The sequence below is a fragment of the Brachypodium distachyon genome, chromosome 1 (assembly GCF_000005505.3).
Source record: "Brachypodium distachyon strain Bd21 chromosome 1, Brachypodium_distachyon_v3.0, whole genome shotgun sequence".
Classification (NCBI taxonomy): domain Eukaryota; kingdom Viridiplantae; phylum Streptophyta; class Magnoliopsida; order Poales; family Poaceae; genus Brachypodium; species Brachypodium distachyon.
In genome coordinates, this window is record NC_016131.3 from 27,789,572 (window position 1) to 27,807,653 (window position 18,082).

Consider the following 18,082-nt stretch of genomic DNA (forward strand, 5'->3'; position numbering starts at 1 on the left):
ATTAGGCCCACTCGGCCTCGCCCAGACCGGCCCTGTGGAAGGCCCTATGCAGCTTTGGTCAGGCCAACTGGGTGCTCGTCTTCCTCGTACGTACAGGAACAAAACACCATTGCTCGCCGGTTGATCTCCCTTCAATTCCTCTGGTCTCCACTCATTCTCATCGCATTAACACATGAAAATTAATCTCCACTATTCCACGAACCAATTCAGGCGCTAGGTCTCCCGTTTTCCTTCTTTAATGGCCACTTCCATTGACACGCACCGAATGCCGCCCGTCGGCATCCGTCTCCCGATCTCCCTCCTCTGCCTATAAAAGGTGATTCCTAGCGCGTCACCGTGTGCCTCTGCCCTTCCTCTCTCATTATCCTATTGAGAGGTTGTCCCCTCAAGCTCTCTACATCTCGTGCCACGACCGCTTTCCTCCGCCGTCCGTCGCGTCCATTGTTGAAGGGGAGCTCGCTCCGAAGCTCTGTTCCTCGATTCCTTTCACCGGGAGACTCGTATGACCCCCTTCACCTTTTTTGACAAGGTTTCGCGAACAACCGTCGTCGTTGGCCGTGCCGTCCCCAACGTCATGTCGAAGCCATGCCCGGAGCCCCGGCCGCGACGGGAGACCTATTGCGCCTGAACCGGTTCGTGGAATAGTGGGGATTAATTCGTATGTGTTAATGCAAAGAGAATGAGTGGAGACCAGGGAAACCGAAGGGAGATCAACGGCAGGAGTGGCATTCGAGCTTATGTTCCCCTGTACGTGCGAAAAAGAGGAACACCTAGTCGGCCTGGCCGAAGCCGACTGGGGCCTAATCGGTCTGGGCGATGCTGACAAGGGCCAGTCGGCCTGTGGGCTGGCAGACCGGCCTCCAGTCGGCTTGGGCGAGGCCGAGTGGGCCTAATCGGCTTGGGCCAGGGCCAGGCCGAGGGTATATTATTTTTGAGATTTTTCTAAAACGTGTATTATTTTCAATAATGATTAAATAATTCGTATTATATAAAAAAAATAGCCAGACTACAGATTACATTATTTTATCACAAATCACAGGGTACATGTACAACAACAACTAATGACGATCAACTAAGCACAATCATTGCTAGCAATTGTTGGCCCCAAGAATTAACTATCTGATGATCCAATTGCGTATGAACAATTTTCATTACCACGGGCCATGAAATAATTCCGGCATTTACAACTGTTTTTTCAAAGTCAGTGTACACAATTTCAGCACCATTTAGAGATCACTAATTGATTCGAATAAAGTGAAGCTAAGGCACATGTCATGGTGATGATAGGATGAGCTAATCATTGATTGGTACGTGGCCTGCAAGGGGTACTGCACTACTGCGTACTGATTTTTACTCCAGGTCGACGTCCTATGCCTTCGCCATATATGTAGTACTAGATCTCTTGTCAACTCATTCGTGTGGTTGCAGATTTAGCTCTCCTTTTTAAGGGAAAAACCGTGTGTCATTGCTCACTTTTATCCTGTTGTGTTCGGTAGAGATGTATAGACAAGTCGAGCATCTGTCCATTATCTACAAAAATACCTATATGTATCTACTTTCATTTCTATTCTGCGAAAAAGGTAATTACATGTGTGTGTTGATTGGTTTTTTCCTAGGGAGTTTCCTCCGCAAGGACAACGGCCGAGATGGGGCTTGGTGGAGATGGTGTTTTTAATTTTCTTTTGTCCTTATTTCAAACCTATATGTGTGTGCTGATCTTTCGGGGTGGCTTAAGAAATGTTGATTGATTCCGACTTGTTTTATCGAGAGCAGAGGTGAACTATGTAAAGGATTGTGGTTATTTTTTCCAATTTTGATTTGCTAGCTACTTGTCCGATGGTTTTAATTTGAACCGAGGACACTACTCTGGAAACAGAAATAGCCACGTTAATACTAGGTCGAATTCGGGCATTGCATAGATCTGCACATAAGAATATTTATCCATTTGTAATGGAGATTACATAAGTAGGAATGTAGGGAGAAATGTACTCAGATTGAGTTTCAACTATGGGTAAAGTGGTTGTACTTGCTTCGCCTGAAAGATAATTTAATTTAGTGGGGTTTTTTAAAAGACGTGAATGCAGATGAAAAACATCCTCTGGATAGGCTTCACGGCCGAGAGGTTTCTTAATAGAAGGGACATTTGGGATGTAGATGAAACTTCTCAACCGATGCATTACAAATAATTGTGTGAGAACAACGTAGTTTCTATCGTCCGGATGCACCGTGCAGGTTCCTTTGTGCAATAGCTTGTAGGTTTTGAGGTAATTGAGCGCGTTAGCGCTTACTATTATAGAGCCTATGAAAAAATCGGGTAAACATTTACTCCCAAATAGCCACCTTTAATTTATTGGAGACTTGAGATTATTAGAATATGTAATGCTTAGACACGAACGAATTACTAGTAGAGGGAAAATGGCCTATTTAAGTTGAGGGGTAGTACAATAGTTGTATCAATATAGTCTTGTCCATGCTTACAAGTGTGAATAGAACAGTCAGTGTGCATGTATAATGGTGAAGAACAAAGAAGTCCAAAAATACAGGTAGAAAATAGATGGAGTGTATAGAAATTGTTGCTGGCCACGTCAAAAGCTGGATTCTTGGTCAACAGTTTTTAACATCAAAGATCTTCTGCCGCCTCATTAAATGAGACCAAGAAAATAAATGTCAGGGAAGAAGGGGTCCAAAAAGGAGCACCCGGGAGCAGCATATTCTCCCTGACACAAAAAAATCTTTTTCGATTTCGAGATGTCAAAACCAATAGGACAAATTAGACTTGTAAATGTCCCGGGAGGGAGTCACAAATATACCTGCAAATTTGCATGAATTCAGACACTTACGATGTGTTTCTTTTTTACCGAAAACTGTAAGAAAAACTCCTACAGCACAATTTATATCAGTGTACAAAGGGGAACAAAACAAACAACACTATAACTTACCTACTAAGAGATACAACAGGGACTCAAGCCGCTAATAAGCCTAATTGTGGTTTTATTTTGGCAAATGAATTTTCCATGGCAGAATCAGTTAATTACAATCAGGGAAGTCAAATGGCGCGGTATACTGCACACTAGGACCTTGTATTGCATTTCCCAAGGCGTTTCAGATTCTCTTGTCGGCTCGTTTCTACAGTCTTGGACATAAACAGCGGCAAATGGATCAAGTGGCCCCCATTTATATCCTAATTACAACTTACCGACCAAATTTTCACATTTTTTTGAAAAGAAAGAAAACCTCCAGGCTCTGCATCAACAGATACAGCTATACCAAATTTCCACATGATAATTCCTCACAAATATATGTCCACCAATTAAAATGAAATAGGAGGAGTGAGCAAGATGAACTGATTGTTGGTCAGGATCGATCATCAAACTTTTATCAACATTTGTTTTTTGCTCTTTGGTCTTTCGGACATCGATCTTGCGCACGTGCACCTACATACACACCAGCTGTACGTGCATGCGTACTGCGTCGCGTACGCGTCTGAGTACGTGTGAAGGACAAGACTTGCAACACCCCAAAACAAAAAACAAAAAACAAAAGCCGAGAGCTCTCTTTCTAACCCCTCATCTTTTTGTGAAGCCATCCATCCACGTTTTCTCTTCTCCTTAACTGCTTCTCTCCTTCCTCGGTTCCCCCTCTCCCCCTCCCCCTCCGTCTTTCACTCTCTCTTTCTTCCTCCTTCCATCGCATCACACGCCACCAGACACACAGACAGACAAACTTCCATCCAGAGCCTTCCCGGCCAGTGCAGGAGATTATATCAGGAGCCCACGAGCAGAAATACCGGAGATCGGCGGAGTTCAGACTGGATTGCGGTGGGGTTTAGGGCGGTGGCCAGCGATGGACGTCGACGTGGAGGGCGCTGTGCAGCCAACCAGGAGGAGTTCATGGGTAACTGTCCATCTATGCTTTGGTTCCTTGGGATTAATTAATTTCTTGGCTGTTTAATTCCTCTCAGAGTTCTTGTGGTGCATTTTCCATGTCTTGGAGGAAAGGAGTTGGCTTTGGTAGTTAGGTGTTGGTTTTGCAATGTAATTAACCCCGGATTATTTGTCCGGAGTATAGCTAGCTGCTGCTTTGTTTTTGTTTTTTTTTCCTTTGAGTCTAAGGGGGTCAGTGCTGAGTTTTCTTGAGTCTTCAAAGTATATTACTAATTCTGTAGTCCTTGTAGACTTTTCGTGTGCTTGGTCGGTCCAAATTCTTGGCAAAGGGGCAAGCTTAGAGGCTTAGGTAATTTGCTGCATATTTGCATGGCTCCTTAATTTCGCACTTGTGGAATTTATATGGTGCTACTACTGAATTCAGGGATGAAAATTAATGGTGCCATGGATATGTAAATCGCTTTCTTCTTGCCCGGCTTTGAGAGGTCAAACCTGTTTATGTTGGCAGCCGGTCCAAGTCCATTTCTTGGAAGCACACGATGGCTTGCAACAACCATATATAGGTTTCTCTGTCAGATCAGATCATCAGACCGATCACCTTTGACGGTCAAAATGGACATATTTTGTTTTGTGCTAGACTTAAGTACTAGCCCCGACTTTCCTGCCTGGCTTGAAGCTAGCTATATGATCCTACATAGTATCCATCTAAATCAAAGCTTATCTTTCTAAATACGACCTTTTGCCCTCAATGGTTTTAATCCAGTAAATAATATATCGGTCCAGCTAGCTGTAATTAATAAATATCTGGAGTGGCTCATTTCGTGTCGACTACTAAAATTGAATTAAATTGTACTGTGCAGGGATGGCAGAAAGGGACGCTTCTGCTGGCGTACCAGAGCTTCGGCGTGGTCTACGGCGACCTCTGCATATCCCCGGTCTACGTGTACAAGAACACCTTCTCCGGGAAGCTGCGGCTCCACGAAGAAGACGAGGAGATCCTCGGCGTGCTGTCACTCGTCTTCTGGAGCCTCACTCTCGTGCCACTCCTCAAGTACATCATCCTTGTCCTCGGCGCCGACGATAACGGAGAAGGTGGGTGGGTTTCCACAATAACTTCGGCGGAGTCGATTGCACCGTACACGTGTTCAGGTCGTGTCGGGATGGTTTTCTTTTCCGTTATTTAAAAAACATACTACATGTTTAATGACGTGTGAGCTTTTTTGTTATTAGTTATTACCTAAAAAAATATGCGCACCGTTCGTGAGTGTCGGGATGGTTCTCTTTTCCATTATCGATAAAAAAACACATGTATGCGTGTGTGATGAGAGCGTTTACTCTTCCATTACCTAGAAAAATGGCGTTAATTTAACTTTTTGAAAAATATGGTGGATGTGCAGGTGGTACATTTGCCTTGTACTCGCTGATGTGCCGGCGTTCGAGGATGGGGCTCCTGAACAGCATCCACGCCGGCCATGGCTCCATGACGTCCCAGGAAGAGCCCTGCAAGGAGTCGAGGAGCAACCTGATCATCAGAGGGTTCATCGAGAAGCACTACTCTCTCCGTGTGGTGCTGCTGCTCTTCGTCCTCATGGGCACTAGCATGGTCATCGGCGACGGCGTCCTGACCCCCACAATGTCAGGCAAGGATCATGAACTTAATTAATTTAATGTAGTTGCATTCAAAATCTTCATGACAACAAGATACAATATTGCGTTTTTATACAGTGTTATCAGCAGTTTCCGGCCTGAGGATCAAGTTTCCGGAACTACATGAAAGTAAGCATCTAGCTAGCTTTTTTCGAGAAACCGACAAGAACAGTGCACTTTCATTCTGAAACAATAATTAATTACAACCGATTGCAATTACCACTACGTGTTGTTCATTTGATTCGCGATGAAAAATGGCTGATCGACTCTCACCATGCCGCCACGTAGATTACACCGTGCTCATCGCGTGTGTCGTTTTGGTGGGGCTGTTCGCACTTCAGCACTACGGGACGCACCGTGTCGGGTTCCTGTTCGCGCCGATCCTCATCTCCTGGCTCGCCTGCATCGGCGGCATTGGGATTTACAACATTTTGAAGTGGAACCCTAGCGTTGTCCGTGCCCTATCTCCGTATTACATATACAACTTCTTCAGGAAGGCCGGTGAGGACGGCTGGAGCTCACTGGGAGGGATTGTTCTTTGCATCACAGGTTTACTCATTTATCCTTTTTGTTTTGGCTGACCATGCTCTTGTTTTTTTTTACTGTGTTGGGCTTAACTACAGCTATAGATTTCCAGGTGCTGAAGCAATGTTTGCTGATCTTGGGCATTTCTCTAAGCTTTCACTGAGGGTACGTAAATTAATTTCCTCATTTTCAATGATGCGCATGGATGTATCGATCGTTTGCCACTTAACTATATATGTGAAAACATATTTACTGCGATTTTTCTTCCATTGCTTTGTCATGGCAGCTTGGATTCACAGTAGTTGTGTATCCTTGCTTAGTTCTGGCTTACATGGGTGAGGCTGCCTATCTGTCCAAACATAGGGAGGATCTCCAAAGTAGCTTCTACAAAGCTCTTCCAGGTGAGGTGGCAATGTTTTCACAGATCAATGAAAGTTTTCCATTTGCTTTCTTTTCGTCATTTTTTTCCCAAACATGTATGTTGGTATTATTATTACGTGTTTTTTAGATGTCGAAAGACACACCACTCAACCATAGTTTACTATAAATTGTTCCAAAAGCGCCAAAATGAGTTATGCCAACTTACAAAAGGAAATGGTGAAACAAAATTATCATGCCATGCTAGATTGGGTGGAAATTCTGCATTGACCCTACCATGGATTGCTTTTCATTCATCCAACCTAACCCAGTCAAGAGGCACAATCAGGTTGAACAACAATCGGCACGATGACATCAAATCCCTTGTAGCAATGAGAAGACGGTGTTCCAAAACAACACCTCAACAAAAGGGGTGATGAATGATGTGCCAACATTATCGATCCAACCAACAAAGGCTTGGCCAAAGGTTTCCACCCTGGAGCCTGAGGTACAAGACAATGCCGCTAAGAAGGGATGGTGGTTGGCATTGCGGATCCAACCAATAGATGTGAAATCACAGGGGGTTGCCCCGAGAGCGGTGGTCAAACTACACCAAATTATTCTCGTCAAGCAGTGAAGGCCGGATCATCGCTTACAAAAATAGTGTCGTCATCCTCCGCCTTGATGACACATGTTCTCTAGAATGGAAATCCCATTCAACCCATGATGCAACATGGTTAGCTTCAGGATAGGGCCCCGCTAAAAACAAGTAGCATTGACCTTGTGTAACGTCACTTACACCAAAAAAAGGCGCCGTTGAAGATAACGGTCCATGTACCGCATATTGAAAAGTCAAGGTCGGGATGATGGTGTTAGATCCATGAAGAAGCTCGGCATAACCAAATCACGATGCAGACTCACATCCAATTCGGTCCATGCAACACTGCTAGAACGTTCACCTTGAGAGTGATGCCTTGAGACATCACATGACGGAGGAGATCCAAAATATAATGTTGCGAGCATATATTAGTGGATAGCTAGAACACCAAATGAAAACGTGGTTGGGCCTAGCTCAAATCTAGAACAACAGATAGGAGGCAGTGGGACGAGTAGATGTGACACCTCAAGAGGTACCACTTGAGTATATATGATGTATGTATTAGGTTACTTCAGAGTTAAAATATCACCCCTTAGAACGATCGTTTTACATTTAGTCTTATGCTGTTTTTTGATCCTTCTCATAAGAAAGCTTTTAAATTGTTTGTGGTAGATACTCCTTTGTTGTGGTATCAAGTTTTCTCAAGCATAGTACCACTAACTTGGAAAGGGCTATGTGCGAGACTAGGGGAGGGAGGGGGAGGAGGTTTCGGATTAATTGTTGGATGGTTCAACAGGTCCAACCTATAAAAGGAGGTTTGGGAGGCGACTTAAGAGTGTGTTTGGTTGTATTGCTCAGATATGCCATAGTTGAGCTAGTCCTTAGCCGTGCTTGCCTTGTCTCGGATACACATTTGGTTAATTTTCTTTTGCTGACAAAAGATAGTAGGTTGCTATTGAGATGCAAGTGGAGGAAGAGGTCCAAGCAAAGAATGAAAAATATAGCAATTTGTTGCACAAATTTTCGGATATATTCCGTCCTATAGGGTTCGGTATATGGAGATTTTTTGCGCGATGTGATTTTGCCGTCGGGGCCGAGCCGAAAGCGAGAACTATTTTCTAGTACCAAATGTGTAACCAAACATACCCAAATTGTGGCCGGTAATGCGTCGACGATTATTAAGTCTCACAGCGATAGAGGCTGCATAGGCAGTATGGAAAAAATTGAAAATGCTAACTCGACGATTTCAGGTTTCATGCAACCACTAGTCAGATACTATTTGATGATACACATGTTGTTCTGGTCACCCATATTATATATTCACGTTTGGTGCTCATAATTTGGGCTTGGAATACCAGAGTTCTCTACCAACTTGTTTGGTTGGCACATAGTTAGGTACAAGAGTTTAATCTAAAATCCCATGAAATTATTTTTCATTCTAGAAATCCATGTGACTAAGTGCACGGATTCAAATCACCAGAAAAAATTGCATTAATTCATTGAAAATGTTGTGAGAGCGTAATAAAATCTATCCAGGGTTCAATGTTACACAATGTTTTAAATCCAAAATTTAGATTCAACCAAATAAAATTTTATCAAAAAAATGATTCCTTTTTATTTCAGCGAATGAAATGAAAAGGGGGCTTCTAAACGATCTGAGAATGCATAGTCATTAGTCGGTATGTTTTTTTATAGGCATCCCGAATCGTACATATCGATTTTTCCTACTACACCATCCGTGTCATAATTCTTATCGAAATATTACATGTATCTAGATGTTTTTTACGAATAGATACATCCATATGTGAGCAAATTTGAGACAAGAATTATGTGATGGAGGGAGTGTGTACTTATTTCCTGACAACCTGCTACGTACATTCTTGATTTGATTTAACTTGATTTTCGTTTTTTTCATCAAATTTCAGACCGCGTGTTCTGGCCAGTTCTGATCATTGCGACGCTGGCCACCGCCGTGGGGAGCCAGGCGATCATCTCTGCCACCTTCTCCATCATAAGCCAGTGCAGGGCCTTGGGCTGCTTCCCCCGGATCAAGGTCGTGCACACCTCCAGCCATGTCCACGGCCAGATCTACATCCCGGAGGTGAACTGGACCCTCATGTCCCTCTGCCTCGCCGTCACCATCGGCTTCCGGGACACCGAGATGATCGGCAACGCCTACGGTAAATTCAAAATGGACAATGTATGTATGAATTGTTGAAGAATTCCAAGTTGACATGTTTGTTTGTTTCAGGGCTGGCGGTGATCCTGGTGATGTTCACGACGACATGCCTGATGTTCCTGGTGATCACAACGGTATGGAACCGGTCCGTCTTATGGGCGGCGCTCTTCGCCGCGGTCTTCGGCTCCGTCGAGCTCCTCTACCTATCGGCGTGCCTGGCCAAGGTGCCCCACGGCGGCTGGCTGCCGCTGCTGCTCTCCCTGGCCACGCTCGCCGTCATGTCGGCGTGGCACTACGGCACGGCCAAGAAGCAGGAGTACGAGCTGCAGAACAAGGTGTGCCTGGACCGGTTCCTGGGCCTGAGCTCCGGCATCGGGCTCGTGCGCGTGCCGGGCGTCTGCTTCGTGTACTCCTCCGGCGTCTCCGGCGCCGGCAACGGCGTGCCGCCCATGTTCGCGCACTTCGTCACCAACTTCCCGGCGTTCCACCGGGTGCTGGTGTTCGTGTCCCTGCAGACGCTGACGGTGCCCAAGGTGGCGGCCCAGGAGAGGTTCCTCGTGGGCCGGATCGGGCCGGCCCACCACCGGATGTTCCGCTGCGTGGTCCGGTACGGGTACAAGGAAGGCGGCCGGTGGGGGGATCACTTCAGCTTCGAGAACCAGCTGCTCGTCAAGCTCGTCGAGTTCCTCCGCCTCCAGCAACAACAGCGGCAGCAATTGGACGCCGCCGGCGACGGGGAAGAAGAAGACAGCTCTGGAGAGATGGAGATGTCGGTGATGTCGATGAGCTCCGGGGAGATCGACGGCAAGAAGAAGAAGAAGCAGGTGCGGTTCGATCTGGATCTGGACCTGGATTTATGGCGGGCGTCGGAGGAGGAGAAGGAGCTGATGGAGGAGAGGGAGGCCGGGGTGTCGTACATGATCGGGCACACGTGCGTGTTCGCGCACGAGTCGTCGTCGGCGGTGAAGAAGTTCGCCGTCAACGTGGTCTACGGCTTCCTGCGGCGGAACTCGCGGAGGCCCGCCGTCGTGCTCGGCATCCCGCACACATCACTCATCGAGGTCGGCATGGCGTACAGGGTATGAATGAATGATTTGCCGCCCTGTTTCTCGGCCGATAAGATCGATCGAACGCTCGCTCGCTTGCTGAGGAAGAAGAAGCGTTAGTAGTACTGGAGTAGTAGCTGTGTTGTAGGCTTGGTTATAACTGAAGATAGCTGAAGAAAACATACACCAGTTGGACAGAACAGAATAACAACAACATGGCTGCGCTGAAAGAAGAAATTCCGCATAGCATGCTGTTGCTTCTGATATGGAAATTAAAGGTTGGAAGGAAATTGATACCGTATCCGTGTCATCGGGTAGGGTTGATACAACAAAAAACCTGAGCCTACGAAAATTCGACTCAGCATTCTGCTGAAATCAAAATTTTGGTCAGAAGTTGCCGGTTTTATAAAATTCCGGGTCATTTCTAGGGGACAAAAGTTTAATTTGTATTTTTTTAGTGCTTGATGTACTCATTGGTGCTATATATAGTATAATTTTGTTGATATTAGTGCCAAAAAATAAAATGGAACCGTTGGTAATTGCAATGTCTTGACACTTCTTATAGGATTTTAAAGCGCCTTTAAAGTGACACAACCATTAAAAATATGCATGTATTCTCTTAAAAATCGAGCATATGTGTACTAAAATTTCGTTTTAATACATTCAAAAAGGAAGGCGTCGTACATATAAGATAGTTCTCTCGTGCTTGCCTAAATTCAAAGAATGAACTGAAATCGCCCAGATAAAGAACGAGTTCCGCCGAGCAATTCCAATGTTCAAAAGAACTAAACTGAAAATCATGGCATATTCCCCTTTCAAGTTGAACTGAAATCTGCACCCTTAAATCTATGGACCAATTCCATTTCTTCAACCATAGCAAACAGAGAGATTTTTTATTTATTTTTGAGAATCCTTTTGCATTGCATTTTCGATTTGTAGCCGTGGGCCGTGCTCTACCCGAGGCTCAGGCCGCGCTAGCCGGCTACAATAATAGCTACTGTTTCCTCCAGAGCCCCCGTGCGCTCAGTTCCAAAAGGCCCAGTATCAAAGGAAACATAAAAATCGTGGGCTTTTTTTTAGAGAGGAAAAATCGAGGGCTATGCAGACCCCGAACAGCGCAGCGGCCTTGCATAGTCTTTCCGAGCCGGGCGCGTCATCAGCCCAGCCGAATTGCCTCGTGCCATAATAGCGTTTGGGCCAGGCCCAGTTTGTTCGGGAATTTGAGCCTCGCCTTCAGCCAGCCATCTCTTCCGGCCGGATCCCCTCCACACACAAAAAAAAACTCTCTGCCGGCCGGGTTTGTATACTTAGCGACAGAATCCGTCGCCCACTCCCTGCCGCTGCTGCCGCTCTGCCCCCGATGCCACCTGCCGAAAAATCTCTTTCCCCTGTTCAGAGCACAGGCGACAGGTTATCGCCGTCGAGACTCGAGTGTGCCCAGGCAACGGCTCCACGTGGAATCGATCGATCTACGTGTACAGTGGCGCCGCGCCATGTGTCGCCGTTGTTGGCAACGTGTGTTCCGCGGCCGAGCTTCCTGGAGGAGCTCGCCGTTAAATTTTTGGTCGCCCCTCGGTACGGTCACCGGGGGCCGGGCTTTTGTCCTTTGGCGAGCTACTGACGCTGACACTGAACACTGGCTGCACCCGCGTGCTCTTCGATCATACATCTCCCGCCCGCACATGGCGTGCCCAGCAAAGGCGGCAGCAAGCTAGATTTGCTCCAGGCATGCCACGTTACGAATATGCAATGCAAGGTCCTCGTGAAACCAGGGCGATGATCTCTTGATCTTCTCTTAGGTTTTACTAGCCCCCAGGTCAGCTGTAGCTAGAAGCGACACACCAGTGCCCAGATTCTTTTTTACATGATACGATTTGTAATTCAGGTGTTGAGGACATGGAACTTTTGATACAACCTGGTGTTGCCCTGTGGACTGTGGTGGTTGAGCTTCAGGTTGAGGTTACTGCTAGTGTGACAGCGCTGCTAAATTTGGGGTGGGGGGGAGGGGGGGGGGAATTAGGCTCTGTTTTGCTTCTTTCGTAATTTTCCTGGTACAACGGTTTCTTATGGCATGTGACTATTTGCATTCAAGCATTTGTTGGTAGTGGTTGACTCGCTCACACACTACTGTACTTCTGCGGAAACAACAACAAAAATTGGGACAAATGAGCTGTGCTCGTGTTGACACGGCATGTGCTATTTCCTTGTTTCGTTTCTGTTTTCTGAAACTTCACGGCATGTGCAGGTGAGCTATATATAGTTATATACATCTGCAGGAAGAATTCATGGGCACTGCTAGCTGCGTATTATTAAACCCGCGAAAATCTCTGTTCCAATTTTCCTCGCCGGGGTTTCACATCTGTTCAAACCTGAAAGAGAAAGGGAAAAAAAACGCCTGGCAAAAGCATTTTCAATATGTGCAGGGTAGACAGGCAGGCAAGGCACAGGCCAATAGCTCTTGCATGAAAGAGCAGGCATTGCTTTATTTGGTTCTTTGTGTTGGCTGGGCTTGTTTCCTGAACAGTGATCCCCTGGAAGAATGTGGTAATGCCAGAATCTGTTGCTTCTTTCTCAGAAACTCTGGATTACTTGCTTGTATGTGCAAGTAAAGGCATTTAACTAGATGGTGATGGTGTTCCGAGTAATCTTCCAAGATATCATGTTCACTGTGAGCTGTGATCTCAGCCACAGTACGCGCAGTTGTCAGCTGTACTGGTACTACTGCGTACTCCCCCAAGATTTCTGCACATGGGTGTGTGCTGCTCGTTCGTACTGTCAACTGGTGACAAAATTCTTTTTCGGTGGCAATGTAGGCTCCCTTCCCAAGAGGGAAACTAGTAGGAAATGTGGAACAATTTAATTCCTCGTTGATTTTATATAAGACCACCAGTTTGCATGTCAAGTCATCCGAGATCACGAAGCTTAATAAGTAGCCCGAATCTTAGCTAAGTCTGGCTCTGGCCTGTGTGGTTAACAGAAACTCCATTCTCGGGCCTTCTAGAACTTCTTCTGCTCATGTACATTTTGGCCTAATTGTTCTTCTGATGATCGATTCAAACCACTTATCATTTTTTCGACACTGTCAAGTTGTGTCAACTTATCGCTTTCGCTGCATTTAGAGCGAACATACGCAATCACGAGAGACGTGGATCTGTTCAAAGTTCTGGACAATCCATGGGCCACCAACTAATCATGCACCAGAGAAACTCTATGGTTGTTCTTGTTCATGCAGTAAGCTCCTTAGTTCTTACACACAGCTAGCTGGCTGCTGGCTGAGCCACATCAACAATGAACCCAGATTTTCTGGCTGCCAATCCAAATGAAATCAAATGCAATGCTGCTTCACATGCCCCCAAGTAGTAGCACCAAACATTCAACCCATGACAGGCTGCCTGAACTACAAAGCCAGAGGTGCAGCACATGAGACAGAGAGCGACAGAGAGGCAGAGGAGGAGGAGAAGTGCATTGCATTGTTTGCATCCAAAGATCTTGGAACAAATCTCATTGATTCCACATTGAGGTTGTTAACCTTGCGGCTTACATGACTGTATTTGTCAGACCTCAACAATCCCTAGGATCTGAAGAAGCTCGCTCAAGCTCCATGGGAGCCAGTACCAGAGCAGGATCTAGAGCTAGAGGATGAACACTGGAAAGAAGAAGTAGAAAAGGAGAAACACCCTAATTAATTTCCCACAAAACAGCAGACTCTAAAAATTGTTCGAGCTGCAGGAGAAAATGCGGCGAAATCCCCGTCCTACCCCTCCACCAACAACTCCCTCCTACTCCTATGTACAGACATCCCACAAAGGGGTAGATCGGTAAAATCGCAGCAGCTGGCAATTGGGCCCCGCCGGTTCACCGATTCTCTTCTCGCCCGGGGAAGGAAGGGCAAATTTCAATCTCGATTCCATGGCGGAAATGCGAGCGAGCTAGATCGAAGGGCGGGCTGCTAGTGGTGGCAGAGGAGGGAGTCGTCGTCTTCGGGGCAGGCGAGGGGGAGGCCGAGGAGGAGGCGACGGAAGTCGGCGACGGCGCAGGGGATGCGGAGCGCGCCCGGGTGGCCGTAGCCGTACTCCTGGGCGGCGCGCCGGAGCAGCGCCGCGAACGCCGGCTGGCCCAGGAGCTCGGCGCGCACGGCGAAGCGCTCCACGGGCCCGCCCTCCTCGCCGACGCACACCGGCACGTGCCCCTCCGGAACCCGCGCGCCGCCGCCCAGCCGCCGCGCGCCGGAGAAGGACGACGAAGTCGAGGCCGCGGAGGCGGCGGCGCCCTTGGCCGCCGCCGCGTCGGGGCGGAGCGGCTGGTAGCCGGCGGCCGCGCAGGCGTCGGCCGCGGCCACGCGGGACAGCCGCCGGAGCAGGCGCTTCATAGTGCTGTGCTGGCTGCTTCCGTGGACACTGGGGGAGCTTGAGGCTTCGGAAATGGCGGCGGCGGCGGATTCTGGGCGAGGGACGCTTGGGAGTTGAAGAGGAGACGAGGCGTTTGTTTGTTGTACTGGGGTGACGGCCATGGCTCCTTATATAACGGCAGAGGCGGGAGTTATGCGTTGCATAGGTCTTTCTGCCATTATTTTTTTCTTCGTTGGCATCTGCAAAGCAAAGGTGCTTGGAATGGATCGTAGTGGTATTTTTATTTAACCTCCTGCTTGGGGTACACGATCGTCTACTTGATTTCTCCTCTGAATTTGTACATTTTGTTCACATCTGGGATGAAGTATTAAAAACAAATAAAGGGAGTCTACCAATAGACACATATCTGCAAAATAATGGAATGGCAAGTGATATGAGCGATTGTTGTTTTAGAACAAGATACGAGCAAAACAATTTGTCGAAGAAGAGTTGCGCATTGTATATCAAGCTTGAATGCTTGATCGCACACACACAAAGAAAAGCTTGGTTGCACGAAAAAGTTATACTCATTTACCCAATAGATATCAATTTTGCTACGTCTAAGTCATTTGATTAAGAGATTAATTCCACTCGGTTCTCCGTCCCCGCAAAATTTGTAACCAAGATTGTCTTGTTAGTAAACATCAGAGGGTGTTGGATAATGTGTGGACAGTTACTTTTCTTGACATTGTCGAAATGCACATAAAATTTGTCTTGTCTTATGTACATATGCTTCTTTTAGTTCAGTTAAACTCTATCTCCAACCTTACTCTCGGTACCATAAACCATCCAAAGAAATGTAGGCGTGATACGTGAGGTGCAGAAGGCCATGTCTGCGTAGCCAGAGCCGAGAGAAATGAAAACCAAAAAACAAATGGGGAGAAATTAATAGGCTGAGGACTAGTAGGAGGAAGGTACAAGTGCGGGTACAGTTGGGAGTACCCGGCAGGTACAGGAGGAGGAGCCGGTGGGGTGGGGCTCTACCCGGCCGGGCCTTAACTCGCACCCGGTTTAGCACCGACCGATCAGATTCGGGCTCCGGGACCGGCCGGCCTGTTCCGTAGTCCCTCTCGTACGGCTTCCCGTGGAGGTCGAGAGGAAAAAAAGGGGGGAGATGTTGCGGTCATGGCCCGGACCCCACCTACTGACCTGGCACATGGAGGAGGGAGAAAGCTAGAGAAGCTCAATTGATTAGAGGGGAATTGAACTGTCGTCAATCCGTAGCAGCACGCAACGAGCAGTATAGTAGTGTTGGCCTATGGTCGGAAATGCCCTTCTAGCTCGGTGTCTTTTTTCTACATTCGTAGTAATTGTCTTGCTGGCTTTGAACCGGAGTCATTTTCGGCGCTTTTGCGATGTTCACAATAGTAGTGTTACACTTCAGTGATTAATTTTGCTTGGACTGAACTCACAAACCTTTCGTTGTCTAATGATGAGAAGGTACCCTTTTATTTTTTGCGTATGATGATAAGAGAAGGTACTTAGAAATCAAGCTATTCCTTCTGATCCGTATTACTTGTCATAATTTATGTAGATACTCACGTACCTACATAATGAAACAATTTTACGACAAACAATATGGATCGGGAAGAGTAATTAGTTTTTTTCATTAAGACACGGCGTACAGGGAGTGTAAAAAGGGGCCATGCTGCGCTAGCATGTTAGGTATGGTACGTACGTACTATGGATAGGTCGATCATGTAGCATGCATATATATACACTAGCTTTGCATGCATGAGTTTAAACAGGCCGGACGCTAGCTAGCTTGCTACCCATGCGAGACATTTCACGTGGAGATCAACCAAGCACGCGCGCATGCATGCATCCAGAGATTACTGTGCGAGTGTGTGTGGAGTGCGGGGGAATGGCCAGGCACACAGATCAGAGCTTCCGTCTCGACCATGCATGCATGCGTGCATGCAACGTGAGGCCAAATGCTACACTATGGACGCCCACGTTTAATTTGGAGCCACCCGGCCCTTCTGTTTTTTCCGCAAGCGGCGCGGCACCCCGTTAGGGGCGTCGCGATAAGGTTGTCGCGTGATCGATATTCGGCCGAACCATATCTCGCGTCCATGCATGTGTAAACACATATAGTAAGGGAATGTAGCTAGGATGTATGTGTGTGTGTGTGTAGAGTAGGGGTTGGTCACACATGACACATCAGTACTTCTTCAGAAAATCACCCGAATTAAGTTATTCGAGATCAGATGACAAGGAGCAAAATGAAAAACAGCCGATTGCAGCGCCGAATCGAGGATGCATGCGCTAGTGGCCGTTTGATTAGAAGTTTAGAACCGAACGCTTAGCATAATGGCACGGCATGCATGGAAATTCTCCGTTCACAACGAGTCTCCGGCTCTCCGCGAGTACATATTGCACGCAGCATTCACTCCCTTTCATATCAAAGCCAGCTAACTAATAACGAGCTTATCATCATACGTATGGTGCCATGTGATGAGTACGTGCTGACCATTGACCAACGTACGTACCAAACATATACGTAATCTCACCGTCCAACAAAGGATGTCTCAACTTTGATTAAATTTGAATGTATCTATACACTAAGTCATGTCTAGAGACATCCAAATTTTGACAAGTTTGAGACATCTTTTGTTGGACGAAAAGAGTACTCCATATGGTTTAGTCGTTGCTAGTCAACATGTCAAGCAGCCAGAGCAATCAAACACACTAACTCAGTTTGGCAGGTGGTACGTGACGAAAACGTACGCACGGCTGAGTTTATTGGCACCTTTTCTCTCTTCCCGTACGTGCTAGCTACCTGGACAAATGCACACCAGAGCACATGTGAGGTCCGGACCACATCATCCAGTGGCAGGCCTAGCTAGCTTATCTTGCTGCTGGACATGTCACGAACAACGGCCTCCGAGCCCTTCTTTTCCATGCAGGAGCACATGGCATGCCCCAAATCAAGAAGGCGAATTGACGTCGACAAATCCGGCGTCCGATTTGGACTACACTACTGCAGCTAGCCGGTGCCCTGTCGTTGATCCTTGCACGCTAAGATGCAAGCGTTGGCAATGTTTGGGGTTTCAGTTTGATTAATTAGGGATCGATATATGCAACACACGTGCATGACGACGACGCGTGGAAAATCTAGCAAACTAAAAAACTAAATACTTCACCGGCCGGCTATTCTGCGGATCGACTAGCTAGCTTGTCCAATATTTGCACAGTTACCTTCTCAACTCTCGCATAACTGTGTACACATTGCAGTGACATACAAAAGCGGGTAGACCGACTTTTGTAGACGAAAACGTTGTCTCAGTCATCGATCCAGGAGATCGAAGAGACCGTTTCCCTTGACGCATAATGAGTGGGAAGTTCACTACTCCGCTGAGCGGTTTGTCATGCATCTCTGCATGCAGGGGCGAAGCTAGCTGAGAGAACCAATGGTGTCATATATATTGCATCGGTGTCATTTTTTTCAAATAAAT

General features: G+C 46.9%; 2 protein-coding genes across 2 annotated transcripts; one reads left to right on the top strand and one right to left on the bottom strand.

The window, feature by feature from the left end:
- Nucleotides 1-3,557: 3,557 nt before the first annotated feature.
- On the top strand, nt 3,558-10,739 carry LOC100834171 (probable potassium transporter 13). Its single transcript, XM_003563347.4, has 9 exons — nt 3,558-3,894; nt 4,745-4,976; nt 5,282-5,524; nt 5,610-5,660; nt 5,820-6,080; nt 6,169-6,221; nt 6,343-6,457; nt 8,937-9,191; nt 9,263-10,739. Exons 1-9 carry the CDS (start codon nt 3,844-3,846, stop codon nt 10,273-10,275), a joined length of 2,274 nt encoding a protein of 757 aa, XP_003563395.1. The 5' UTR covers nt 3,558-3,843; the 3' UTR covers nt 10,276-10,739.
- A 2,947-nt stretch (nt 10,740-13,686) lies between these two features.
- LOC100845647 (auxin-responsive protein SAUR71) lies at nt 13,687-14,748 on the bottom strand. Its single transcript, XM_010242317.3, has one exon. It carries the CDS (start codon nt 14,744-14,746, stop codon nt 14,186-14,188), a length of 561 nt encoding a protein of 186 aa, XP_010240619.2. The 5' UTR covers nt 14,747-14,748; the 3' UTR covers nt 13,687-14,185.
- Nucleotides 14,749-18,082: the final 3,334 nt, after the last annotated feature.